The 26831-nt window shown below is 51.4% G+C and overlaps 10 protein-coding genes across 10 annotated transcripts; 4 read left to right on the top strand and 6 right to left on the bottom strand.

Annotated features, from left to right (window-relative positions):
- Positions 1–153: 153 nt before the first annotated feature.
- On the bottom strand, positions 154–744 carry BDP55DRAFT_727768 (uncharacterized protein; the record flags this gene model as incomplete). The annotated part of the gene is made up of 2 exons (XM_060579344.1): positions 154–471; positions 532–744. The coding sequence occupies 2 exons, from the start codon at positions 742–744 to the stop codon at positions 154–156; spliced, it is 531 nt and encodes a 176-aa protein (XP_060430432.1).
- Positions 745–2079: 1335 nt separating this feature from the next.
- BDP55DRAFT_104417 (uncharacterized protein) lies at positions 2080–3821 on the top strand. The gene is made up of 5 exons (XM_060565327.1): positions 2080–2200; positions 2440–2562; positions 2616–2887; positions 2954–3246; positions 3305–3821. Exons 1-5 carry the CDS (start codon positions 2162–2164, stop codon positions 3571–3573), a joined length of 996 nt encoding a protein of 331 aa, XP_060430431.1. The 5' UTR covers positions 2080–2161; the 3' UTR covers positions 3574–3821.
- A 248-nt stretch (positions 3822–4069) lies between these two features.
- Positions 4070–5852, bottom strand: BDP55DRAFT_550767 (cytochrome P450; the record flags this gene model as incomplete). Its single annotated transcript, XM_060569052.1, has 2 exons — positions 4070–5332; positions 5391–5852. 2 exons carry the CDS (start codon positions 5850–5852, stop codon positions 4070–4072), a joined length of 1725 nt encoding a protein of 574 aa, XP_060430430.1.
- A 1950-nt stretch (positions 5853–7802) lies between these two features.
- On the bottom strand, positions 7803–9789 carry BDP55DRAFT_727766 (uncharacterized protein; the record flags this gene model as incomplete). Its single annotated transcript, XM_060579343.1, has 4 exons — positions 7803–8727; positions 8793–8876; positions 8951–9201; positions 9274–9789. 4 exons carry the CDS (start codon positions 9787–9789, stop codon positions 7803–7805), a joined length of 1776 nt encoding a protein of 591 aa, XP_060430429.1.
- A 2060-nt stretch (positions 9790–11849) lies between these two features.
- On the bottom strand, positions 11850–13823 carry BDP55DRAFT_550532 (impB/mucB/samB family protein; the record flags this gene model as incomplete). Its single annotated transcript, XM_060569035.1, has 2 exons — positions 11850–13622; positions 13680–13823. The coding sequence occupies 2 exons, from the start codon at positions 13821–13823 to the stop codon at positions 11850–11852; spliced, it is 1917 nt and encodes a 638-aa protein (XP_060430428.1).
- A 425-nt stretch (positions 13824–14248) lies between these two features.
- Positions 14249–15877, bottom strand: BDP55DRAFT_550789 (feruloyl esterase B; the record flags this gene model as incomplete). The annotated part of the gene is made up of 1 exon (XM_060569055.1): positions 14249–15877. The coding sequence occupies one exon, from the start codon at positions 15875–15877 to the stop codon at positions 14249–14251; it is 1629 nt and encodes a 542-aa protein (XP_060430427.1).
- A 740-nt stretch (positions 15878–16617) lies between these two features.
- BDP55DRAFT_104356 (uncharacterized protein) lies at positions 16618–17289 on the bottom strand. Its single transcript, XM_060565326.1, has 2 exons — positions 16989–17289; positions 16618–16928 (listed from the first exon to the last, which is right to left on the bottom strand). Exons 1-2 carry the CDS (start codon positions 17072–17074, stop codon positions 16661–16663), a joined length of 354 nt encoding a protein of 117 aa, XP_060430426.1. The 5' UTR covers positions 17075–17289; the 3' UTR covers positions 16618–16660.
- A 1485-nt stretch (positions 17290–18774) lies between these two features.
- BDP55DRAFT_631065 (uncharacterized protein) lies at positions 18775–20678 on the top strand (the record flags this gene model as incomplete). The annotated part of the gene is made up of 4 exons (XM_060572244.1): positions 18775–18829; positions 18884–19468; positions 19494–19571; positions 19645–20678. The coding sequence occupies 4 exons, from the start codon at positions 18775–18777 to the stop codon at positions 20676–20678; spliced, it is 1752 nt and encodes a 583-aa protein (XP_060430425.1).
- Positions 20679–22188: 1510 nt separating this feature from the next.
- Positions 22189–23127, top strand: BDP55DRAFT_741657 (uncharacterized protein; the record flags this gene model as incomplete). The annotated part of the gene is made up of 2 exons (XM_060580444.1): positions 22189–22338; positions 22417–23127. The coding sequence occupies 2 exons, from the start codon at positions 22189–22191 to the stop codon at positions 23125–23127; spliced, it is 861 nt and encodes a 286-aa protein (XP_060430424.1).
- A 1502-nt stretch (positions 23128–24629) lies between these two features.
- Positions 24630–25760, top strand: BDP55DRAFT_727762 (uncharacterized protein; the record flags this gene model as incomplete). Its single annotated transcript, XM_060579342.1, has 1 exon — positions 24630–25760. The coding sequence occupies one exon, from the start codon at positions 24630–24632 to the stop codon at positions 25758–25760; it is 1131 nt and encodes a 376-aa protein (XP_060430423.1).
- Between the last annotated feature and the right edge of the window lie 1071 nt (positions 25761–26831).

Genomic DNA, 26831 nt, shown 5'->3' with positions numbered 1-26831 from the left:
GAAAGGGGGAGAAAATACAAGGAGGAAGGGGGCAGTCTGTGTGTGATGATAATGACAATGACAAGAACCAAAATGTAACCTAATCCACCACTGGAAACCATCTATCGTCAACCTCGAGTACGACTAGATCCTCGCAACTTTCGGGCTCAACTCTTAGTTAAAAGAACCTTCCCCGGCTCTAACTGCAACGGTAATCAACCCTCCAAGAACCGAAACCATTCCGCCGATAACTCTCTGCGTCGTGGGGGACATCTTGTACTCCATGACCAGCGCATGCTGAGGTAGAGTGATGCGGCCACCCTCCTGATTAATGTCCACGAAGACATCGTTGTAGAGAGGGAAGAGTTGTGTGTAAAACCCCTGATTCATCGACTTGGGCTCGCGTACTGCCTCGGTAAAGCCTTCGTTGGGAGTGGTGTATCGGATCAAGGCCTTCCAGGGGGGAAGTGCCGTAAGGTCGGGAACTTCGATCTGCTGGTCGTTAGCAACTATGAAAATTTCAAACTCCGCTCGCAACAGGCAAGAACTTACGGGACGAAGTCTGGCGATTGACACTGTCGGTTTCAGGAAAAGGATGTTTTTCTTGAGGAACCGTTTGGTTCTGCTGGTGTTCGCCTCAAGTGCGCCCTTGATAGCTTCCACGAGCGCTTGCGTATCGTCGTAATCGGCCGTTGCCAAGATGGTGGCAGTCGGATGCGAAGAGGTGGATGACTTAGCGAGAACGAGGACCGAGGTGTTAGCCATTGTTTTTCAGAATTATTCAATCTTGCTGAGAGTATGGAGTTGTATTTGGTGTGTAGAGTGTGTGGAGAGGCTGTCCCATCAACGTTCTCCCATGGGAACTTCAGAGACTTTATGATAATCCATCGACCGCAGGCTATGGTAGCAAGAGCATACTAACCGGGGAAGGGATGACGACATGTACGCATTTCTGTGGAAAAGTCCACGGTGGCGGGTTCGTGGTCATATGTATTTACTGAATCGAGGACAAAGAGTCTAGACAACATGAATAAGTCCGCGATTCTGGGCAAGGAAACACCACACGATGCCGATGCCGGGGACAAGACGGTTTGTAACCGCAACTTACGTCACGACGGCCGGTGATGAGTAGATCAAATTGTGTAGAAAAAGGAGAGCGCGAACGCGCGCATCAAGTCCAGCACAAGGGGGTGTTCCGAGCTGGACCAGACTGTGTTCCTAGGACTGTCAGTATGTCCACGGCTTGCGCCTACCAAGCTTCCCTCGGTGCTAGAAGGTTGCACGTGAGCAAAAGCCATCATACTGCCAGAGTCGGTCCAGTCAAACTCAGGAGTAGGGTGTTGAGCCTCTCGGTAGTATCGAACGATGAACGGCAGCCAAGATCCGGGATCGGTGAGTCCCGATGTGCTGGTGACAACCCGTGCGCTGTTGAATTGGTGGTGACTGAATCATTGCTTCGGACCGGCTTGCGTCGGGGTAAGGCTTGCTGGATAGCCGGACACCGCCGGGACTGCAGTGCTGAAGCGTAAGGTACCCTATCCTGGAGGCTCTGAATACAATCTGGCAGTACATGTGTACTCATCTCCCTCACAGTTGAAGTTTGGTCAGCGGAAAGAAGCCTTCAAGCTGTTGTGGCAGAGAGGTACTGCAGAAACGAGGGAGCTTCGTCAGTGACGTCGGCGCTGTCTTCTGCTCACTAATTAGCTCCGGATGACTATCTTCACGACCAATGAGTGAGAACAACCCCTTTGCTAGCCCCAACCAACTTTGTCCACAGCCAATGGTGCTCAAGTTGTCAAATGCAAGGTACAGAACACGCTCCGGTACAGGCGCTGCTCAGGTACGAAGTAGCTAAGCTCTGCAGTAGGGCAGCTTGTCAAATGAGGAAAGCTCGTAGACATATGGATTCTTACTGATAAAACCTTCGTGGAGAAAGAATGATTGCCAAGAAGCGTCTGGCCACCACCCACCCGGTTGATAACGTCCCCCGCACCGACCCCAAAGCACCGCTGTGCTGAAGTGACGCCGGCAGCTCAGCCTGCTAAGATCTCCTTCTTCCCTCGCTCAACTTCGAGTCCAAGAAGAATCCATCCTTTCCCCTTCTTCCATTTATATACCCAAACATCGGAAATTCCTGGCGAACCAAAAAGCCCATCGTAGAGCGTGAACTCTGCGCTGCAACATGTCTGCCGAAGGCCATGGACAAGGCAGCAGAGACCAGGTGAGTTGGCGGATGCCTTTCAGATACCTCGCCGGTGCCTTCCTATTTCCTGCATGCATCCGCGATTCTTGCGACACATGCTTTCCCTGCCCGTCGTCTCTTCTTTCTCCACACTCGCGCCGAAGTTTGCGCACTCCCGTTCCCCACGGCCCCATCCCATGGGACCGGGGCTTTTCAACGCAGGGTCTACCCATCATCAAGCACGTACAATCAAAACTAATGCTAGTATCTTGCTCCAGCTTTGGCCCTCAACGGTAGCTTCTGAACACTCGAATGCCCATTTTCAGGAGTTTCTCGTCAGTGGGGAAGATACAACGGCCGATCATACAACGGAGTTAGGGGAGACTTTAAAAGACCTTCATGTAAGTCTGGTAAGCCGATGAAAATCAGCGAGTGGACGAATAACATCAGGTAGTCTCGAATCCAATCCGCACATCCTCAGGAGCCTCCCACAGCCAGCCATGACCCCCACCATGGCGCCTCCACCGCGCACCCCAGCACTCAAGCGGAATGGAGCGGCACTTCTCGGCGATCTCCCACGACTCCTCCAACTGAGATCTCCGATAGTCAAGCAAGGCACGGCGCCTTGAGTACGGGACATCTGACATGCCCATTTGTTGGGAAGTTCGGCTCGGGAACAATGCAAAGCTGTCAAAAACACGACTTTAAAAACCCTTCCGATTTGAAGTAGGCGGCCCTCGTCCGCTGCGGCTTTTTGCAATCTGAATCGCCTAGGCTGACCTTGAATGGCAGGCTACACTTATGGCGGTTCCATGTTCACACGGACGATCAAGAAGTCATCCACAACACAGGCACCAAGCCTCTAACGCTTTACCAAGCGGCCCAAACAACAAAGTTCTTGAATAAATTTCCTCTCTACCGACTGCGTGCTGAGCATTGGGGTGGCACCGTTGCTATTCTTAGCCCACTCAACAAATGGCGACCCAGATCATCTGAACGTCTTGAGCGACGTAGTGAATGCAATTCCAAAGTAGAGAAGCTCCTGTTTCCTAATCGTGATATCGAGCTCGAGTCGCACTGCAAGTGTTGGTCCAGTCCACCTGCTATGACTGTTGCCCTCTGCTAACGAGCCTGATGTGGTAGTGGATGACACTCGGGCCCCGATTCATCTGGGGTTTGAAGAGGATACCACGAGCTTCTTAAGCGAGCCTGGCGAAACCGATCTCCAGCCTTCCAATGATGAGAATCATAGCCATCTTCATCATCCGACCATCGATGAAGATTCTCCAGGAAAAATGTTGTCTGCCATTGGATCAGGGTTTAAAGATTCCGACGATGTGCAGTTGGCAGACTTTGACAGGCTATTTGCCGAAATGGAAGAAGCACACGGTAAAGTTACATCAGTACTTTAGATAGCACACAGGGGTTTGTCAGCCTACCTTACTGTGACTGGGGACGCTTCCAGGGACAGGGATGAGCATCACGCTTCCCTGGTCATGCAGACTTGTCAAATAGGTCTGCAGCCCATCAAGCATGAAGGAATGGCGGGTATGACTTGGAGACTTTATGAGGAGTTGCATTGGACACAGTGACTGGTATTTGAGCGGCTATAAAAGTAGTATATTTGATTAGCCGTACAACTAAACTACGGGAACAGTCTGGAGTCAAGTTGCAGTATGCCGTATGACAGATCGCAGCCTATCACACAATATTACCCAGTTTGCGCATCATCAACATCCACCTGCTCCAGCGACGTTCTCTAATTGCAACACGGTAAAGCTCCGCATCAGCAACAGAGCACTAATTTGCCACTCTCATCTTAAACACATCCTAGATGCAGATGCTTGCTGGAGGGAACCTCCTCAGATCCCCAGGAATCAACTTATTGGCGCCATTGTAGAGTTATATTCACATTCCCAGTTTCACCAGGCACGACTTCGGCTTCGCGAATATCCCCTCGATAAGCCCATCCTCCTCCAACTCAGCAGGCAACCCCATAAAGTCCAGGTTCCAGACCAACAGCGTGATAATCAGTTTCAATTCCATATACGCCAGTCTCTTGCCCCAGCATCCTCGAGGGCCATGACTGAAAGTCATAAACGGGCCAGCTTTGTTGTTGAACACGATTTTGCCATTCTCGTCAGGCTGCAACCATCGGTCCGGGTGGAGTTCCTCCGGGGGATATACGGTCTCCGCCCAGTCTCCGACTCCTTCGTTGGCGAGCTTTTGTGATGTCTCACTACGCTTGGCTTCGTCGACTTTGGCACCGGCCTCTGAGACCGTCTGTCCCGTCAACAAGAAGACGATGGGTGTTCCCTTGGGGATACGGTACCCAAACATGTCCATATCAACAAGTGTCTCTTTCATAATGGCTCCAGCGGGACTGCTCAGGCGTAGGGTCTCTTCAATGAAAGCGTCGAGGTAGTGGACGTGGGTCTTGGTAATCTCGTCGACTGTAGGCTCCCGCCCCTCAGAAACCGCATCTGGGTATGCAAATCGCAACGCCTCGCGCAACTTGGCCTGTATGTTCTGGTGAGCTCCGAGGTACTTCACCGTGAAGCAGAGCGTGCTGTGGGTAGAGTCTTGGCCGCCGACGAGATAGCCCCAGATCATGTCGGTCATCCGCGCCGAGTCAAAAACGGGGTTTCGGCCTGCGGCATTGGCTGCTGAGATTTCGCGTGAGACGATGTAGTCAACTGCTGAGGCAAATTCTTCCTTTGAAGTACTGCGTGTCTGTTTCTCGACGGAGCGGTCAATGTGAGATTGGAGAATGGTCTTTTTCGAGTGGAAGGCCTTGCGGATAGTCGGCCGATTGTCATCGTAGAGAAAGAAGAGCTTGGGAATAAGTGCACGGAAAGCACCGTTGATTCGTTCGCCCAGGATGGTCAGAGCGTTTAGAAGTTCTGGCTGCTTGACTTGCGGGAACTCAGCAAGTTTTGAGAGATCAGATTCGAGCGATTCGGATGTGTTTGGTGAGGGAAGAGACCGAAGTCGTTCCCAAGTGTAGCTGTCTTCTACAGAAGTCCCAAAGGCCGCAGCGTTCATGATATCGTAGGTGAAGGCCTCCAAATCGGCGTCCGCTTCGAAAGGCCGGCCGTTGGCGATGGCAGCTTTGGTTTTCCACATCTCTATGAATTTGTGGACCATCTTATGTGAAGCTGGTGCCGATACCTGATTTCTGTCAGCATCGCAATTCCCCTGAGCAGACTGGCTTTAATCATGAACGTACCCCATGCAAGAAGCTCGGTGTCATTAGATCCTTGGTGAGAAACTTGGTGTCCTTGAAAGATGGATGTGAATCTTCCATGGCGATGAAGTGTCCCGGAATCACACTATTCCACGTTATATTGTTGGCAACTCCACGACCGAGATCTTTGTTCCGCTTCGCCATCAAGTCGCGAGCCTCGCGGTAATCAGCAATGACGACATGCGGCCTATCGAAAGGCCCAGCGAAGAATTGGGCAATGGGGGTGTCGTGCTTCGCGAGCAGCTGCGTGAAGAATTTGAGCCAGTATTCGCCCGCACTTTCAAGTTCGATGATGTATGGCGCATCTCCGAGAATTCTCTTAGAAGAGTCGAGGTTATACGGTGGTCCCCCAGGAATCGGCTTGGGCAAGAGTCGAAGGTAGAAGAAACGAAGGGAAATGGCAATGACAGCAATGATAGCTGCATATAGGGCCAATCCCGCCATAGTGTTGGTATCGAAATGCTTTCAGAATGGTGAGTCTGAGTAAAGCTCAGCGGAGAAGTGTATGAATAGTGAGATGAGATACAACTTGGCGGTACAGCAGATTCCTACAACAACGCCGCATCGCGAGTGTTTTGTATCTTCAAGAATTGACGTGCATGAGGCCGCGCGGAGTCCGCCAGGTAAGCATCGGATGAAAGTCAATGCTCTTGGCACCGTCCCTACCGAACCACAGGAGTGAGCACTAACACTGCAGAACTGCGGCACAGCGGTCGCCGCGGCACCCGATTCGGTCTCGGCGCTGGCGGGGTATCCACTCGTGGTATCACCGGCCCCCGGTGCTGGCTACCACGGCAGGGAGGGGCACGAGGGGGAAGTTTCGAGTGTCATGCCAGAGTCCCGACTGAGGGCTTTGTTCCTGGTCATTTAAATTCTTATTTTTGTGATTGGTAGCGGCGTACAAGGGCCTAAGAACCTTGCGCGTTGCGCGTTTCTTCGAAGGTCGACTTGCGACACGTTGAATGTGTGCAGTGGGAATTTGTCCTAGTCACCGTGAACCAGGAGTCTGAAGTAAGTGGTTATTAACAGCCAAATTTCATGTGCTAAAAGGGCATATGATACCCTTCAAAATACACTTCTAAGATTTGACATGAAAGAATTTTTGATTGCTTAGTGCAGTTACTGCCGACTTGCGCAGCTGCTTCTACACAAATGCCCATCAATTCATCTCCGAAAACTGTATGTGGTGGAAAGGCTCGACCCGTTTCCATAGCGGCTCCCGACCAGCCCGTCGATCAACCACAGAGTAACACATTTGCTTTCGCATGCCCTCGAGACTCAAACTAAAGCTTGGCATATGTAATCACTCCGGGCGCTATAGTGCAATTATAGTACAGCCCCGGCCGTTAAGGGACCGTGGATGACAACTGCCGGGCGGCCCGTCGGCATTGTGCATCTATCCGCTCCTGTACATACTTGCCTTCCATTAGGTGGAAGACGGTCCGTCAGGAATACCAATATCCCTAGTCCGTTAATCATACCAAAGTCGTGAAAAGGATCAGACGCGTGGATCTTGTGCACAGTTACACACGGCTAGGCCGAGACTTTTTGAGTTAGTGTTACAGTCTCACAGACTCCGAACGGACGGAAGCGGAATCTTAGGTATGATGTTACGCACGAAAGAACAATGTTTCAATTGGGCAATTTTAGAGATGTCGTTATGGATGTAAGAAAGTCGTAGGCCAGAAGACTTTTGAAGGGAAAAGTCCGCATCATTGGAATCTTGACGTGAGACACTGGCGACGAAGCAAACCTTGATCTGACTCTAAAATCTTTAACACAATCCGTCCGGGAACCAATCGCACCGGGAAGGCGATGCCCATACGAATTAGGACTTAAATCATCTTCCGCAATCCGTTAACACTCTCACTCCATCTCCGTAGCTCGAACCTTTCCATCACGGCTCTTCCATGGCGGCATCTACCGCAGGGTCACGCAGCGATGAGGCAGTCCTCGTGTCTACGATATGCCGAAGTCGACTGCTTCCAACGCCCGCTTCGCCTTTGTTCATACCCCGGCCCGTGGCGTGGCGATCCCGGATCTAAACGTTCGCCACATGGCTGTGCTCGAGTAGCCTACAGCGTGGAAGAGGACAAAGGCACAGAAGGTGTGGTTCCGCGGAGTTTGGCTTGACGAATCTCAAATCTGGAAGATCACGGAGATGGAGAGTACACGTGGATGAATCTCGATTTTGTCTCACTTTCGACAACGCGCTGCATTCATCTTTTGGTGAAAGGTTTTGGTGCTTGGCAGTGACTTTGGCATTGTTGTTGGCTTTTTTGACTATAGTAAATTACGAATTGGTATAGGAAACTCAGGCAAACCGGGATATCATCGCAGGAAAAACGAAAGAGAAGACAGCCAATGCAATGCCATGGTTCGTGTCGTCCAAGGTTATACCACGACCTTCATGGTGCGAAAGTACTTCTTAACCCGTGATGATAAAGTTGACGATGACTGGAATGTCTCAACCGTCTCCCCCGAGTCCTCCGAGTCCAACGAGTACCTCCTCTCCCTGACGAACTTAGGCCAAGTGTTGGTGAGGACGAGGTACTTGATGCTCGACTCCGCATCGTCAAAGACTCCAGCGTTGAATGCCTCCGGGATTTCACCCCAGTACTGCACCCGGTCTGCGATGGGGTCCCCGCTGCCATCTCGTGATACGCAGTTCATCTCAGAGCCACCCGCTGTGGACTCGGGCCCGGCCCAACTGTTATCTTCGAATGGCACCACAGGATCGCTGAAGCGTTCCGTCCGGTCGCCGTATAGTATTCTCGCCGCGCCTTCGAAGACGCCTTCGAGGCGCTTCAGATCCTGTGATGCGATGTTGATCTGGAATTCGGCGTGGGAGGGGCTGATGAACTCGGTGTAGATGCGCAGGGCACGGTTAAATCGTTCCCGTGTAATCTCGGCAGATCGATGTGATGATCCGGGGCTTTGGGGGATTGATGACTTCCATTCGGCAACGGCTGACAGGAAGGCAATATTCTCGCCGGAGAAGTCTCTGAGGGCAGAGAATTTGCGGAGGGGCTCAGGATTCTTGTCCAAGACGTACTCAAGGGCGCCCATTGTGTAGACGCTTTCCGCTTGACTGGTGTCCTTCTCGAGCTGTGCAAGGGATTTCCAATCAACGGAGGACTGGCTGCCGACCTTGGTCGATCCAGTGATGACAGAGTCTCTTCCGGTGCGAGCCTTGTTCTTGGCTTCCCAAACGGCGATAGACTCGAGTGTTTCTTGTCTGAGGGTCTTGTGTTTGACTACTTGCCAGCAGGGAATGAAGATGGCAAATATTTCGATGAAGGTGATGGAAAGGCAGATCCTAGAACCAAGTCAACATCAAGCTCGAGCAGAATAAAGCCTCCTTGCGTGCTTCATATAACTCACCACTGCGGGGGGATAAAGTAGGCATTGACGGGAGCCATCGCTGGGACGTACAAGGCAACAAGCCACATAGGGGTAGCGTGAAGGCTGAACTCGTTAGTGTTGGCTCGGGGGATTTGTCACGGAGAAGCGGCAAAGCGCTAAGCTGATTTGCAACTCACCTTGCGATAGAGCATGCAATGGTCTGCAGCCGCCACCCTTGTGTGTCCTTGATTCCACGTGATTTCCAGAGAATCACCGGTGCGACCAGCCAAGCCCAGAGGAACTGCCAAAATACGGAAGGCCACCATTCCCAACCTCTACCCATCTCGACTTTTTGCTGCGCGGGAGTTCCCGTCACTTCAGTGCCGGGAACACCGAATGATGGGTGATATTTGCGGGAAACAAGGTACATCACTACAGTTAGAAGAAGCTGATAGTGAAGCACGTTAGCCATGTGTCAACTGTCAAACATGCAACGCCATCCGAGCCTGCATCAACTCACTTGGACAAGCATGCCCGTGCACACGACGGCTAGCATCTTGGTGGTGTAATCGAGCTTCCGGAACTTCCCCGTCAGGGTCTTGTCCTGCCCGCAACAGATGTCCATCTGGGGGTTGGACTGTGTGAGTGGCCTATCTGCATATTTCCGCTGCGCCTTGGCGATGTGGAGGAACCGGCTGTTGGAAGCGTGGAAAAGAGCAATGCCGAAGGGGAGGTAGAGGCCCATCACCCAAAACTCGGCGCCATCGGGGACGAACTGGCCGATGGCAAGCCCGATCTGCACCGAAAGCCAGTAAAGGTGGAGCATGGTGACGGCGCCAAACGACAAAGCCAGACCGCGGATCCTTAGAAAAGGCATTTTGCGGTTGACAAAGAGGAATGCCATGCCGCAGAGCAGTAGCACTGTCCAAAGCCCACCCCAAGTAAGCCAGAAGACCGCAACTGGTGCAGTGTTGAACGCAGGCGCCGCTGCTGCCGCAGTTGGTGTAGGTGTGGCATCTGCAGCCCTCGACTCCATGATGAAGGATCTCTAAGTTGCTGACCGAAGATCTGATGGTATTGTGTAAAGCTGCCGGCTGGCGAGCAGAAAAGGAGCGTGAGGAATAGGGCTAGGAATTCTGCATGTTCAAAATCCGAGGATCGACTTGGTTATATGCTGGAATGCAGATGGGGCTGGAAAACAAGGTTTCAGGAGGAATGCGAAAGTGCTTCCCCAGTCACCCGTGATTCACCAGCCAGGGATCACTCTTGAAGGCTGTGAGCGCACCCATCGTGCTTTTTCGAGGTAAGCCAAACGCGGTGGTGAAGCCGGCGCACCGTCGTGCTGATCCCTGTATACGTCAACAATAGCGCTGGCCCTCGAATGTCGATCACATCTTGAGAGTCTTTTCAATGCAGGGAGAATTTGAAGACGAGTTGCACGCCGAGTTCTGTCAGCTCCTGGTCTGAAAGAATATGGCCAGCCTTCATGGCCCGAGCTGGGGGCCGTTGGAGTGAGACTGTAACGCAAGGGAGCGCGGCTGCTTCCTCTCACAGGCGCCGCCCTCGGTAGAAGTGGGAGGGTGCAAACAATAGTCGCGGTTCAAGACGACGGCTTCCACTGTGGATCATCGGTTGCATAAACTTTTACTTGCACAAGCAGGTCGCTGGCGCTAGTGTCAAGGGACGTCTCTCTTCCGGACGCTAACAGGGAACCGGACTTTCATAGAGCTGAGCCATGATGGAGAACGTTTTGTTTGGCCGTCGTCGTGGCCCTCGTGGGGTTCATGTCGCCTGGCGATTCAGCCAGTCGCCAGTCAGCTGACCAGCGTAAGATCCGCAAGATGAAGCGTCATCGCAGATCTTTAAGCGATTCATTAGGGCCTTGGATAGCGCGAAGATTCATAAGTCGCTGAATCGGACCTGTCAATAGTAAATATTGCTTTATCTGAGATAACGCGGGCGCACGGTTCTCTTGCTCGAGAGACTGTCACAGCTGAACAAGAATGAGACATCAACTGTAGAGATGACTTGGTGTGGCAGGGCTCTGGCCAGCTGCGGAAGTCTGGCCCATGGCCCGAATCCCACGATTTGTGCTGGGTCTGTCGAGGAACGAGCGCAGGGAGAAGTCATGAGACACTCAACCAGCGTAGAAGCTTCTGTTTTCTGACTTCTGATACTGTGCAAGCGAGGGCCTCCGGCCGACCGGCCTACCTGAGAAGCAGGGAGAAATCAATCTCTTCTGACACTGGTGGCTGCTCTGAATCCTTCCCACAAACCTCCACACGTGGCTCTCGATCACTCTCCCTTTGAATAGCCGCTTTGAAGTTTGATGTGATGTTGCTTTCCGTCGGGCGTGACTATTCACTTGATTGCAACGTTGGCGCTATGATTGCCCCTCTCCCCTTCCCCCCGTTGAAAAGAGGGTGCTGCAAGTGAGCCATGGCTTATCGTGAGAGCGCGAGGCGTTGAGCCGTTTTCCAGCCCGGTTGGATAAATTGTAACGGCACGCCTTAGGACCAACGCAAGCCTCGCGCGTTCGAAGAAAGAATTGTGGTCCACGATAGACGCACAGAAGTAAATATCCCAGATCTTGGATGCTTATCCTCAAGGAAGCGTTAAAAAGACAATGGATCTATCGGGAAAGCGAGATCACTCCTGTCGATCTGTAAGGAATCCAACGCATGGATTGGAAAGCCTCATCTAGTTCCTCTCTGAGTCCCTTACTTCAATTGATCACGAAGACTCCAAGCGTTGCAGGCTAAGAAAGCCGTGGCGTCCTCATCGCACGCTAGCTAGCTCGGACACGAACCTGCAGGTCCCCGGAGCCAAATGTTCGCCGGCATTTGCCACTTGTACCTTCTTGCTTTTACAATGATCGTGTTCAACGTTGCCTGACAACGTGTCTGTCATTACGGCGGATTGATTCAATGAGAAAACTGCCCAGAAGGAAGAAACGAGTCGCCGTCTGGGGCAGGCAGCAGGTTTGGCTCGTGGGAGACAAAGGCGGGGTGGAGAGGCCGGCTTCTCCACGCCCGGAAGAGCTATTGGGATCATGTAATATTACGGGTATCATCTAGTTCGAGTTGTCATTATAGCTCATCTAAAACAAAGCTTCTTCTGCCGTGGGTCGTCACTCGGCGGTTTTGCTGGTGGCCTGCCGCGTTTCTTTTCTCCACCGACCTTGGCCTTCTTTGCGTCCGGCGTGGTTGACCTCGATGGCGGCGCAAGGGGCATGTCCTTGTGCACGGCTTCGCGAATGGTCTGTCTCGAGAGGCATAGATCGATGTGCTCGTTGAACTGCCGTTCATCAGGCACTTGTGGGCGATTGCAGATTGGACAATCCCACATCTCATCGTTGACAGGTGCATAGTCCGGCACAGGATTCGGCAGAATTTCCTTGCCATGTCTTCTAGCCGGGCTTGGTCTGTTGTCAATATTCGTGCCTTCGGTCTCGTGGTCCACTGCTTCGGTTACTTCACCGTTGTCAAGACCCAAAAGCTCCTCTTCAGGCCACTGCTCCCAACCATCGTCGTCCAAATCACCACTAGCTCCAGAGTGCACAGGCTTGAGTGCCTTCTCGGGTGATGCGGCTGAGTCAGGCCTTCGGGATCGGAAACCAAAAAATGCCATCGTGTCTGGCTTCTTCGTGCTCACAAGATGTGTGCATCGTAGACCCATGAGGCGCAGCATCATGCCGGGCATCTCCTCCTCCAACTTCGACAAGATGGGGACGGAGAAGTGATAAAGGTCGTCGGCCAGACATATTGCTCTCGGCAACACAATTTGTCGCGTAAAGACCTCGTACGTGTGAAGCTTCACCTTTAGAACCAACGTGCGACCCTTGACTTCTGCCCTCTTCATGTCCTTCTCCAACTCCTCTGCAGTCCACTTCAGCTTTTCTCTGAATTGCTGGGGATCGGACATGTCCTTGAACGTGCTCTCGGTGCCGACGCTCTTCCTCTCGTACTCCTCAGCTGGCTGGATCTTGGTGCGTCCCAGGCCGAGATGGACATTGATCAGAAATTCGTAGGCCTTATCGCCAAAGAGCGGTCGGAGGAACTGGCGATAAGGGTAGATATCCGCGCAAGTCTTGATGCCAATCTCGGCCAATTGTCGCTCGAGCACACGGCCAATGCCGTTGACCTTTCGAGGCGGAAGCTTGGCCATAAAACGCAAGATCTCGCCCCGATCATTTGGCAGAATGAACTGACCGTTTGGCTTGTTCATGTTCGAACATATCTTTGCAAGCTTCGCATTTGCCGCGATACCCGCCGATACTGTGATTTTGGTTCTCTCGTGGACCTCTCGTCGCATCTGTTCCACGGCCTCGGCCGGCCCGATCCCCTTATTCGTGCAGTATTCTGTGATATTCAAGTATGCTTCATCAATACTCGCACTCTCGAATCGAGGGTCGTATTCGACTAGGATTTCTCGAACTTCGTGTGCCTTGGCTGTATACTTCTCAAAATTGAGCTTGAGAAGAACTAGTTCAGGACACAGCTTCTTGGCGACAAACCCAGCCATACCACTCCGACAACCATATTTTCGCGCAACGTAATTACATGTCGTCAGAACGCCGCCACCAACAGCGAAGGGTATATCTTTGAGCTCGGGCCGGTCTAGCAGTTCCACGGCAGCGTAGAACGCATCGCAGTCGACGTGCACGACGTATTGGGTCAGATCTCGGGATATCTCCAGTTGTGTAATGAGCTGGTCAGCAAGGCGAAGCTCTCGACTGAGGTCCTGCTTCTCGATGTGGCGTTTCTTTTCGAGGATTTGTTCGATCTTCTTCGTTAACGTCTTGTCGCGCTCTTCCTCACGGTTGAAGAACTTGGATCCCTTCGAGGCATTGTAAATGATCTCAGATACCTGGTAAACGACCATTAGCGAGACGATGCCCCGTCCATGGGCAGGTTGGAGACATACCTTAGATTGGTCGACTGAATCCTGCCCAGATTTTGTAAGAGATGGGCCCAATAGGGAGTACTTGAGGGTTTCGTGCTCCGAAGCCCCATGAACATCTTCCGGCACCTCGTCGAGGGGCCGTGGGGACGTCGTCGATGCCGTCATCGTTGCTCGATGGACAGCGTTGGAAGGGAAGCGTATGGAAATGCCGGAGGAAGTATCGAGAAAGTCATGTCTTATTCCTCAGTGCCGAAGGTATTGGTTAAGGTTGTTGCTGGCGGCCGTGGTCTGATGCAACGTTGGGGAGAATGGATGCCCCTCCTCTGCCGTTTGATGCTTGCGCAGTGGCGACGCGCCTGTCTCGTTACATTGTCAGCAAACTGGCGCGAGGTCACGTGCTCAAGACGAGCAGTTATAATCCCTTGTCGGTTTGATACATGGATTGACGTAGATATCACATTAAACATTATTGCTATTATGCACTACTCGGCTTGGCCCACAACGCCGCTCCAGCCGACTGCAACCGCAGCGCGACCTCTTTTTGTCCATTCCAATTCGCCTCGGCCTAATGTCATCGATTATTTACTACCCTACGTTGAGCACGTGAAACTCTCAGCCTTTGCCTGATCACCGCCACTGGTGAACTTTTGAGTTGATGGATACGGGCAAATCGGCCTCTGCCTCAGGACCTCGGTTGTCGGGTCAGTCGCGTTCTTCCACGTTGTCGCGATGAGCGAGTCCGGTGCGGCACCGCCGTCAACCCACTGCTGGAGCGCTAGAAGGGCATCGTGTGTCGCATCGGAGTAGCCCGGCACCGAGTAGTTCCCACCGCCGAGGAGCTGCTCGGCCTGTCCCGGTCCGGCGATGTACCAAGGCGCATCGACGGTCGTCGTCTTGTGTCCCAGTCCTGGGAGGAAGAAGAGACGGAACCAAGCGCGGACGGCCTCGACATCGCCGCCTGACTGCGCGACAACCTTGTCGTAGTAGACTTGGGACGCCTTGGCTGGCACATCGGCATCAGACAGGCCATGGTACATGATGATCTTGCCGCCGAGGCTGGAGAACTTGGTCAGGTTGAAGGTGTTGACATCAAGTTCGCCCGGGTTCGTTTCGTTGGCGTAGTCGGGGACAGTCTCGTTGTAGCTAGACCAAGCCCACTCCGCGTCATTGAAGAGGAAGTACTTCATGTAGCTGACGGCGACCTCATTCGGCTCCGAACCGTTACCGCCACCCAGCAGCGAACCCCATCCGTATTCGGAGGAGGGGCTGACGCCTGGGAAGGCAGTCTCGTCGTTGACCTTGTAGTCGGCGTACAGTGCCTGGGCTACGGTGACCTGCTCAGCAGAAAGGCAAGCTGTCGCGTCAACACCATCTTTACCGCAGGTGAAGAGGTCATAGTTGACAGTGCAGTTGCTGGGGTCGCTGACGATGCTGTCCTCGACTCCATCAGCCGCGTCGCACTGCTTCCTGACGGCATCACCAATCACCGTGTACTTCTCGGCGGGAATGTGCTTCGCGTTGTCGGTGGGCAGGTTGGTGATGCCAATCGCAATCCTCCAGCTTTGCAGATGGCTCTGCCACCAAGCCGGGGCACCGATCAGGAGCGCCGAAAAGTCGCGAGGGTACATCTCAGCAGCCTTAAGACCTTGCCGACCGCCATCTGACGTGCCAGAGAAGTAGGAAGCTGTAGGGGCCAGGCCGTAGTACTTCTCGACGACTCTCTGAGCCAGCGCGAGGGAGTTGTGCAGTGCCCTGTGTCCGTAGTCCAGCTTGGCACCGTTGTTGCCCAGCGCCCAAGTGAGATTGCCCTGGGTAGAGTTGTGTCCGGCATCGGTCGCAAGTGTGACGAAGCCGTACTTAACGCCGACGGCCATGGCCGGGGCATTGACGCCTCCTGAAAAGCCATCATTGCCTACGGTGAGGATCTTGTTGTTCCAGTCGTCTGGCAGGAAGATGGCAAACTTGTACTCGTTTCCCTCTGAGGTCTTCGCAATGAAGCTCACAGCGCAGAGACTGGGAAGGTTCGTAACGTTACCCGGAAAGGCGACGTTTCCCTCTTCGGAGAATCCGTTGCCGGCATCGACCGACTCCACTGTTGAGATGGAGGCGTTGGCGTTGATCCAGTAGCTGATCAGCCTTGGGGTGCATGATGTCGAGTTTGTGGCAGCAACCTGCCGCAACGCGGCTAGCGCAAGTGTGAGGGAAGCAGTCCACTTCATCTTGAATTTATTGTCGAGGAATTATTGAGGCGAACGAACATCGGGGCCTCTGGCTTCTGCGGGCAATACCCGCTATTTAAAATCCGCAACATTGGAATGAGTAATTTTGAGGATTTGTTGACCATGTTTTCATTTTGCCACATTTCATCACATTAAAAGCAGCCTGTGTTTACATCTACACATCTGTTTGCGGCTGGCGTCTGGGGCTCTCGGCGCTCGTCTGACGATGCGAGTTGACATTCCTACACGACCAATGAACTCTCAACCCCTGAGACATCGTCCTTCCGCTCTCGGCTCTGTCCAATGAGTGATCCTGGTTATTGCCCGAAATGATGCGCATCATGCCATGCGGTTGTCCGCTCGCGGCTGTCTTAACGCTAGCATTGACTAGATTAACGTTGTTGCTAGTCTAAGCTACCAAAAGCCCGGATCGAGGGCATGTTCGTCGAAATGCGTCTTGGCGCGAGCAGTGTAGTGAGTTCTGCTCTTCCCGCTTTGAATGGTCTAATGTCTGGATTATGAAGCAGAAAGAAGAACATGACTCATATTTGGCGGATGTAATAGCTAACAAATCGTTGCTATGTAGTTCTAAAGAGTGTGGGAGTAAGGACGTGGACGACGGAACGACCCTCGCCTTGAACTGCGTTAAGAAAAAAGGCTGCCATATGTGCTTGCGGATAAGGTCGATCAAGGAATGAACAGCAGTAGGCCCGGCCACATTGTAGAACGAAGTAGGAAACAAAATCCTGTGAAGTAACACGAGACGCACGAAGCCCGCCAGCGTCAGTCTCTATCTCCATGCGATGCATTTCTACTGCCTTTTGTTGATTTGCATGCTCCCCTTTTGAGGTGACGCGGAATGTAGTCCGGCCTTGCGAGCTTTTTTGAGCAATTAGGACAAGGGTACCCTTCATTAACTCTCCCATGGGTAGTATCTCGGTGACGCTTGAGGTCTCTGCTATTTGAAAATCCTTTGGGGCAGAGGTCAGGGACAGCTCTAGGCATGTGTACCAGGCATTTGTATGGCTTGGTGTGCATTTTCAGATGCTTGCTGGACCAAAGTCAGCTCTGTTTTTAGCCGTGACCGAAGGGCTAGGACTTCGCGACCTACTTGAGCAGGTACTTCTTAGGGAACTCCACCCTACAGAAGTTGCATCCATACTTGGTTTCCTCCAATATCCGTACAGCCAAGTCCATTGCTTCTTGATCTTGCAATATCCACCCTTCTGGAACCTGTGAGGGTCGCAGGCTGGGACACTGAGTCCTGGGTTGCGACCGTCCACTTTCAGGAGCCTAATGTCCTGGAAGTGAGGTTCCCAAAGTGTGATCAACCGGCATAGGAGGAGTTTGGTAGTGAGCACTTGCTCCGTCAGGCAGCGTGATGTCCAGACGATGGCCCTTGTCTTGAGAAGGCAATTCATTGGAACTTATAGAGCCCTCATCTCTGATATGAAGCCCGCCCGGGTCGTTTTCTTCGAAGAGTCCATGCTCGTGATGGGCATTTTGGTCGTGGTTGAACATTATGCCAAGATGAGGTTCATCCAATACTTCTAAAACTGTGGAACGTGGTTAGCTGGGTCCCTCTCTCGATGTAGGTAACATTAAACGACCAGGAAATAAAGTCTTACAGCTCTGTACCCCCCTCATGGAGAAAGAGATGATACGCGTTCGAAGAAAGAGGATTCTTGCATACATACTCGTCAGCCTGCTTACCCCAACAGCCGCCCGCCTAAGATCCCCGAACTTGTTGTGTTACACACCTAAACTGAGGTGATTTGAGGGATGGCACCCCCGGTCCAAACTGACCAGCCACTACTTGGACTGGAATTGATGTAACAATATTTGATCGGTATTGGTGAGAAGGTTAATGGGTCGGTGAAGATGAAGATTCGCAGGCTGCGTCGACGTAGATATGTCACCATCACCCGGTTCGTCGCAGAGATAGTGCTGATGCGTTGAAACCGTCTGGGACAATGACTTGAGAGAACATCGAGAGTAGGACGTGCAGCTGTAGTAGTCATCACATAAAGGGCAAGTCGCACATAATATAATGCCGAGGAAATATCCTAGCATTTCTTTTTCTACTTCCATGGACGGGGAAGCTTGCCCTGTTGAGCCAACCAGTCGTCCACGCAGGACCTCGCGCACCAAACAAACAGTAAGCAGTCTACCAGTATCTCCGTTGATACCCATAGAAACGTGGCACGGAGTGATGAACTCAGAATGCCCGGTTAGGAACGCTCTGCATATGCCTGACACGACTGATTTCAGTCTTGGGCGCTGACTTTCAGTCTTGCAGGTCGAACGGAAGTGTTGGCAAATCCTGATGCCAGCCTCTGATGATGCTGGCCACGTCCCCATTGGCTGATGATCGCCGTTCATTTCCGCCTTGAAAAGCCATCGAGTGGCCCCCAGCATTAGCTGCCCATTTGGGTCTTTGCCAAAACATTGAGAGCCAATCATGAACCCGATGAAGTCATGCGATTTTCGATGCGATGTTGGTTAGGGACAGACAAGGCGAGCTCAAGTGTGGCCGGCAGATGTGCTGAGTGGTTGGAGGGGCAGCACACATCTCACGTTGGTGATCTCGTCCCGCATCACCCTTGCATTAATACTCAGGCATGGCGCATCAATACCTGGCCGCTATTGGATGTGTTTGTGCCTCCAGCGCACTCATGCTTCCAATTGTATCTGCCTTATTGGACTTCCTCTAATACTAGGCAGCCTGGACTTGGCGAATTTCTGGCGGACTAGATTCCCATACATCAGAGCACTTATGCTTTCTGAAGTTCTTCTCCCAAGCGTAAGATTGAAACAAGACTTGCAGAAAGGCTCAAAACCACACGCTGGTTGCTCCGCTCATTGCCACAACTGGACCTCGCCGGAATTCCTCGACGATGGCAAGAGACGAAGTGATCTCGGTGACCCCGGCGGTTTGCCTGAGGGAACAACGTAAGACACTCTCTATTGACTTGTGAATGGTGCACTGATACACACATTCGAAAGGAACTGTGATTGTGGAGGGCCTTGGTGTCCTCACTGTCAGGCTCCGAGACAGGTTGATTTGGTTGTACGAGGCTTTGGTTCTGCTATGTGGCCTAACAGAGGCCTGTAAGAGATTGCAGAACGGCCAATATCGCCAAATTGCTGAAACTAGCGAGCCTGGGGGAAGTTCTCGCACAACTCTGGAGTTCTTCGTCAATAAATTGGCTCAGGTCGGTGATAACCGGCCGTTCGGAGACACGATCACAGCCCTTGCAATCATCCAAAAGCCTGACAAGATGCAATACATTTTTGCATCCAACCAACGAAACTCGGAGGATGCTGGATCTGTAGTGAGGATTATACAACAGCTACTTGATAGGATGGGTCTACAAACCCGGGTCGACGTTAGAGATGATGATAAATCTCCACTCTTTCGTGAACTTCTTCGCAGCATACTTCTTTTCCATACGCAACGGATCACCCTCTACAAATCTCGACTCCAAAAACGGCTGGACCAATGCATTGAAGACTTGAAAACCAAGTCGTTTGAAGCAGGTATTTTCCCCACTAATCAAGTAGAAGGCGTTTACGGTACTCATTCACCTGGTCAATTAACATGATTCTTGTGCAGGGGACCCTCTGCTTGATGAACTCGAATATCTCAAGACTCTCACTCGGGCTGGGGAGCCCTCGAATGATAACGAAGATTGTGAGTTTGGCCCAGATCGTCTTTTATGTCTGAGATAACAATGCTAAAACGGCCCTCAATGTTGGTGTGGTAGTCGCTCGTAACTCTGAATATTTAATTCTGGCTGCAAACGGCTTCCTCAAGAGTCCGATGTACGAATCAGTCATTGAAAGAGCCAGAGAAGGACGTTTCGATGAGTCTGAGCGCTGGTGTGAGCTACAGCATTTCATCGGACGGCTTTCTTCGTATCACGTCGCTGTTCGAGCTATCATCTCCAGTCGGAGACGGCTTCACCCGGATCTGTTCGAAAACTTCGAAATTCTCTGGTTACCGTCGAGTTCACCCATGAATAATCCAATGAATATGCTCCAGAGCCACATGGCGGTAAAGACGCAACAAAAGAGGCGTTCAGCAGAGAGTATTATTAGACGAATGATGTCGAACACAGCGGACCGTAATGTGACTCTCGAACAGGCCAACACACTTCAAGTCTGTGACTTGGATAAGTGTATCAGTAATCAGTGTCAAAGGAAATCCTTTCATCCCATTGTTCATTGCGAGATCTTATTATTGCATTATCTTTGTCGAGAATGTTGCGGAGATCGCCACCACATCCCGTTCTTCGATGACGCCAGATATATCGGCTGCAGCAAACCCACTTGCCGGCTGTGCGAGTATTACTTTGCTGCTCATAATAGCGACATCCGGGTTCGGTCCGGTCACAAGAATGTCTACTCAAATTGGACTGTCCCGAATTTATTTGTTGACAATTCCATCGAAGCCAAGGAAAGAGACAATCTGCTAGACAGGGTCATCAGCAAGATCCGAGAGGATGCACTTCGTGCTTTGAGAGACAAAACATCTGATGGCAAGAGACACGACTCCAACACGCACTCTTCTCACCCAACGTTTCGATCGACGGAAGCCAACGACCAGACAAACATGGGAGGTTTGGCGTTGGCATTAGCAGACTTGTCTCTCGGCGGAGCAGCCAACGCCTTTCAACTCGCTTCACGAGACAAGCAGAGCATCTTTGCGGAAGCTGTGGGAGACGAGGCGGATGAGGAAGATGTTTGGGAATGTTCTGACATAGACCTTGCTGAGCACTCTGGCGGTGTGTCACTCTAAATTTCTGTATGAATTGCAAAGGTTGATCCCATCTTGCTCCGCCTGATTTTCTTGCCTTGCAGACTTTACCATTGTTTTTGCGGCTTGGGCAATCTGAGAACGATACATCTTCCACATCCAGTACGTTTTCAAAAGCGATCATGTGATTTCTATCAACAGTTCAAGGCGTAATACCCGTGTTGACAACATCTGTTACCTCTACAGGTAGTCATCAACAAAATGCGGGGACGAGTAAGTTATACCGAGCGGCGAGCCAGTGTCTTCCGTACAGTAAGGTACTGAATGTTCACTTCGGTTGGGCAATCTATTTCGTGTTCCATTAAAATTCTGTGAGTACCTTCGCGTGAAATCTTCATTGATAAAAACACTAAAACAAATTTATGGATCCGCAGGTCGTCTCTAGATGGTTTATAGGATAAATGTCTATGAGGTGTTACTTTGCCTTGCCTTTCGATAGAACAACACAATTGATGGAATGCTAGCGGTATTTCCACAAAAGACAAAACATGTGCCAAAAATGCACTTGAGTCCAAAGAATTCATCGGCGGGAGAGGTAGCATCATATAATCCTCCGTAGCTCGGTCTCGGTTCCGAGGTGGTAATGCAGAGTCAAACACATGCGCAACTAGACCACCATCATCTCTCACTTCCCGGAGCCGGTTTCTAATCCCTCACTGTAGCGGGTCACCAGTGACTCTCTTCACTCTACCCTCTCAAAGCCGGCGTCTAATTAATAGCCGTCGCAAGTCGGCAGTAATCTCCTCTCCGGTTGAAAGATCCCAACTTCAGCCTCGTCGTGTTGCCATGGAAGCACGTTCGATAAAGTTCGGTAGCCCACCCGGCTGGTATTAATGCAAACAATCGATGACCGAGTTTGGCATTCCGCAACAGGAGCCACTCTACTGATCGCACTTGCCATCACCATCTTCCTTTGCTCTAGGTCGTATAAAGAAACTGCACAGACTTCCGTCTCCAACCAAGCCCGCAGACTCTCCTACCAGTTCCCCGAATTGGCAGGCTGTCAAGGCGACTGTAACCCGCGACAGCGTTTCATCCCATCTACGACGTTGATCGGAGCTCCGCGATTCCCTCAAACGGGAGTTCCTCGTGGTCAGAATCTGACCCGGGCGTTTGGATCAGCTCCAGATGGTTTGAGGTGGGTCTTGTTCGTATGATGGGATCTTCGCGATTGTCTACCTGCTGGGGACGGATGCTCCGGCGTCGCAAGATCTGAAGCGCTTAGAGCAAGCCCTACCAAATGCGTCCACTCCAACCGGCTGCCGGTGAGACCCAGATCTTTGGGATGTCGTCCGGCGTAGGAAACATCCCGACATTTTAAAGGTTCGTTGCATTGTCATAAAAGACCTTGATGCCCCTAACAGATGCAGACGTGAACCAAGTGGTTTGTTAATCCGGTCTGGCACCTGTCCATCTCTTCTGTTTAATTCTGATCTCTTTTCACTCATTTCTCTCTCTATCGTTCTCGCTCTGGTCAGCGAAGGTCGTGAGGATGAGGGCCTTTTTCGTCGTGGGCTCATTGGTTCTCAGCACTGTGGCTGCAGCACCAGCAAATGACTTCCAAAAGAGAGACCTTCAAACAATTCAGGGAGCCTTCGTGTCCATCTCAGTGGCATCATCAAACTTGGATACAGCTATTAGAGTAAGTCGACTTTGGTGGTTGAGGAATAGCTGATCTGCACTTGCAAACCAGAAGTCCGATTTACTAACATAATACCAGGCTTTGACACCCGACCCCAACAGCGCTTCCGCTCTTGGCCCGGCGATGATGGGACTGGAGGGTGCACTTTCACAAGCCCGTTCTGATGTTGCTCCGACCTCGCCGATTGGAATCTCAGACGGTATCGCTCTTCAAAACGCCGCCGATACTTTGACGAAGAGCGTGAAGATCATGGTCATGTCAGCAATGCTCCAACGTCAGACGCTCGACCAGTTGAACATGACACCGATGCTTCTTCAATCCTTCATGAACCAAAACATGTTGTCGGCTGCCCTTGGCCAGGTTGTTCTTTCCAAACTTCCCGCGGAGGGTCTTCAAAGTGCCATGGCCGCGTTTGCCGGAGCTGGTGGCTCAGTTGGAATGGGCATTGTGTCGCTCGCCAACCCTCCTTTGGCAATGCCTCCTGGTATGGGCCCTCCCATGGGCGGTGCACCTCCAGGAGCTGTGCCAGCCACTGGTACCCCCCAGACGGGTTCACCTCAGACGGCTTCTCCAGGAAATTCCTCCCAGTCTGGTTCTCCCCAGAAGGGGTCTCCTCAGATGAGCTCTCCTCAGACCGGATCTCCGCAGACAAGTCAGCCTCAAACCAGCTCACCGCAAACCGGATCTCAGCCCGCGAGCGGCTCACAGGGACAGGGCCAAGCAGGCAGCGCAGCGAGTAGCGTGTCGGTGAGCCAGGCTCTGGAGGGTAATGTTGTGGCACTTTCCTGAATATGACCGGTTTGTAATCGAGCTGGTGCCAAGCCTCGTTCAGAGCACAATGTAACATGTCAAAGTTGGGAAGAGATTTGAGGTGGGACGAGATCAAATACTAGGTGCCGTTGAGTAATTAATTCAGCAAGCACGATGGCTCATTTCACTCCTCCACAGAGTCTTTACATCGTGAATTTGATTTCATTAGAGATTCTCGTAGCATAACCCATGTACCTAAATAAAGCTTGATCTGGCTGGACTAGACGCGATATAACTCGCGTGCAATCAATCATTCACTTATGTGACCCCGGGATTTTGGCTTTGAGTTAGACGTACCCTGGAGGTAACGATTACACAAAAAGTTGCGAGCGCAAGGAATTTCAATATTGAGACAAAAGGATCTATAAAATGTTCGTCAGTATTTGCCCGCCGCAGATACCTCAATATTTCGTCAAATCTTCGACTGCTGTGTCAAAGATGCTAAAGTGGGAATGGGAAGTCTTTACAGGACATTCAACTCATGAATCAACCCTCCCTGAATCAAACAAATTCCACTAATTAAAGGATAGGAAATTGAACCTCTCAATTCTATGCATCTCGGGAGTCCGTGACATCGCATAGCCTCAAGTGGTAATTGGTCTCATTGGACGAAAGCAAGTCTATTTCCGCCCCGAGCATGAACTCAGTTTGCACATGGCTGTTTCGTGTGTCCTTCTCCCCGCCCAGCCCTGCGAAATCTCCGAAACGCCGTTGGCCGTCTAATAACAGTGCTGCCTATACCAATGGTCTGGATTTAACCTCAAAAACAACAAGCAATAAACTTTTCTCTGGGATACAACTGATTCCGTTACTGTGGCAAAGCCGATTCCGCAGCAACTAGCAATACGGTCAATTGGAAAAGCTGGTTTGTAGCGATGGACACGGACGTTGGCGATGATACTAGGGTAGAGGTAATGAAGGAGGAACTCGTGGTTGGCCCAGTCACTGAAGTGACATCATTTGTGGTGGAAACATCTGTCAGAGAAGTTGACGACGAAATCTGCGATGGAGAAGAAAGCGGAATTGGTGATGGTGCCAATATTGAATCACTTGACAAGGTATTTGTCGCGAGCGCCGTATTCAAGGTTGACGCCGGCGTTGTTGATGATAGTATGTTTGCTAGATCCGTTGCAGTGAATGACGAAGGGGATTCCGAGGTTGGGGTCAAGCTCAAGGCAGTAGTGGTTTGGCCTTCCTGAACATAAGAGGGTTCGGATGCCGTGCTTGTAGCCAAATTTGAAGACGAGGCTTGCGTGATGGAAGAAGCTGAATTTGAGACAAAATTGAGATTGCTTGTCAGCTGGTTGGAAGCTGACTCCGAGATTGACGGAAAAGTTGTGTTCGGACCCAATTCTGTCAGAGATGTTCTCTCACTAGTTGAAGACGGGGGTAGTATTGAAGAACTGCCAGTGGATTGAGCTGGGCTTGTTGAAGCTGCATCACTCGTACTAGCGAGGAACGTTGTACTCAGAGAAGTAGTGATGTCCGTTGATGAAGGACTGCTACTTGACGGTAGACTTGTCAGAAGATCTGATGATGTACCGCTCGAAGTGGATGTGAAGGCCGTTGTCGAGCCAGAAGATGTCAAAGTGACAATCGTGCTTGTACTAGATACTAGTAGCGAACCAGGTATGGAGCTGTTGCTTAATGTTGCGATTATTGCAGATGGGAGAGAGGTGGTTGGTAGGAGAGGAGTCTCTGAAAGAGAACTGGTGGTCAAGGATAAGGATAAAGTCATTAACGTTGTTGCTGTCGAATTCGAGCTCGTAGGATACGTCGAAGAGCTTGAAAGGCTCGTTGACAGAGCTGTTGTGGAAATCGAACTACTTGACGGCAGTGTTGCTGAAGAAGTGAAAGTTGTTGAGCTTGAGCTTGAAGAAGAAGTTGAAGACGACAGCGAGTTTGTTGAGACGATTAACGTGGAAATGGTGTTCGAGGTAGTGGTTCCCGTCGCAGACGTAGACGATGTGAGTGAGAGTGAAGAGGTTAAGGAGCTAGTCGTATTTGCGAATGGCCCACCGGTTGATATTGAAGAGGGTTGTGTGCTGCTGCTCACTCCGAGGTTCGTTATTGTTGACGAAGAGGATGCCGTAGATTCGGAAGAAGTAGAAGAAGACGTCGAAATCGAGGTAGATGATGAGATCGCTAAGGAAGTTGACGAGCCTGAATCAGAGGCTGAAGAGGAAATTAAAGTTATTGAGGAACTTGACAAGAATGATGACGAGGAGGAGGTTGACGGTGAAGTTGACAACGAGGTCGAAGAAATCGAAGAAGAGGTCAAGACCAATGTTGAAGATGTGTCTGCGGTGGACTCTAGAGTTGAAGAAGAAGTCGAAGAGGAGGTTGAAGAAGAGGTTGAATCAGAGACTGAGGAGGATGTTGTTAGAGAAGTTGAAGAGGAACCCGAGGAGGAAGTAGAGGTTGTGTCTGTGGTGGAATCTGAAATTGATGAAGACGTCGAAGAAGAACTCAAACCGGTCGAAGATGAGTTCGACAAGAAAGTGAAGGACGAAGTTTCAGTGTTGGACTGTGAACTCGACGTTGTGGGCGACGTGCTTGATTCAGACGATTCTGTAGTAGTCGGAGCAGGTGGAACCTCCCGAAAGCCGTAATACGTGCTATAGTGGTCTAACCCATCTGCAAAACCACCACAGAGGGCGTTGGTATTCCCGCTGCAGAGAATACTACACTTGGATTCAGGGTCAAAATAACCAACCGGGTTATTGATGCCTGCCCTGCTACAAAGACAAGTGGTCCCCTTCAAGGCAGCGAATCTGCGGATCAAGGTTGAGCATTGATTTTGGCAGCTCACAGGCTCCACGCTGGCGTTGTCTTGAATCGTTTCGAATTGTGTCATGTCTGTGAGGATGTAGCATCCCAAGTAAGCCATCACGCCAGAGACGGGGAGGTTTACTTGGGCATGACTCAGCTTTGCGAGAAGCGGCAATGCGATAACCCATAACGTAGCTGGATGCATCGAAAGTCTGAATGCACTCAATGATTGTGGGACGATGAAAAAGACCTGAAATCCTCAAAGACTTGTAAGGAAATTGGTGAACCGGGAGAGACAGTGCCAAAGAAGTGGGAGTGGGAGGCAATAATTCGAATACAATTAGAGACGCGACAATCTTCTCCACGCGCATTAAAAGTTGCGGATTTTGAGGCTCCTGTCTTTATCTTGTCCCCCAATCCCATCCCTTATCCCTGTGCCTTGCACCACCCGTTCAGAACTCGCGATGAAACATGACCTGAGCGGTCTTGAGCTGGAGGCGCAGGGCGATCGCTCACGCAGAGTCTGCTCACCACCAGTCCATGACGATGACACGATGATTGGAGAGAAGAGATTGGCTTCAAAAACTCTTGGAAGGGAGTAAGTTCGAGGTTGGGAGGCCCGTTGGTCATCCCCTAGATTCTTTTGACGGGAAGCGGACCGCTGTAAGACACAGCCACTGGACACGGTGTAACGGATCGTGTCACCCACACCTCGCACAATATCGAATCCAATCAAGGGCTGGAAAAGGAAAAATATCAGTCAAAAATTCGAGCAATCAAGATGAGCCGATGACCGTCCAGCCCGAAAGAAGGGAAACACGATCACCCGACGGTTCGCCCGAGCTGTACTCGTGGCACGGCACGCCTGGCTATCCGTCGCTTGTGACTTCCGAGACACCCTCCTATCCTTC

This window comes from Colletotrichum godetiae (genome assembly GCF_030913485.1).
Source record: "Colletotrichum godetiae strain CBS 193.32 chromosome Unknown BDP55scaffold_17, whole genome shotgun sequence".
In the NCBI taxonomy this organism is placed as follows: Eukaryota; Fungi; Ascomycota; class Sordariomycetes; order Glomerellales; family Glomerellaceae; genus Colletotrichum; species Colletotrichum godetiae.
The sequence above is the reverse complement of the archived record's forward strand: the minus strand, read 5'-3'. Positions and strand labels throughout refer to the sequence as shown.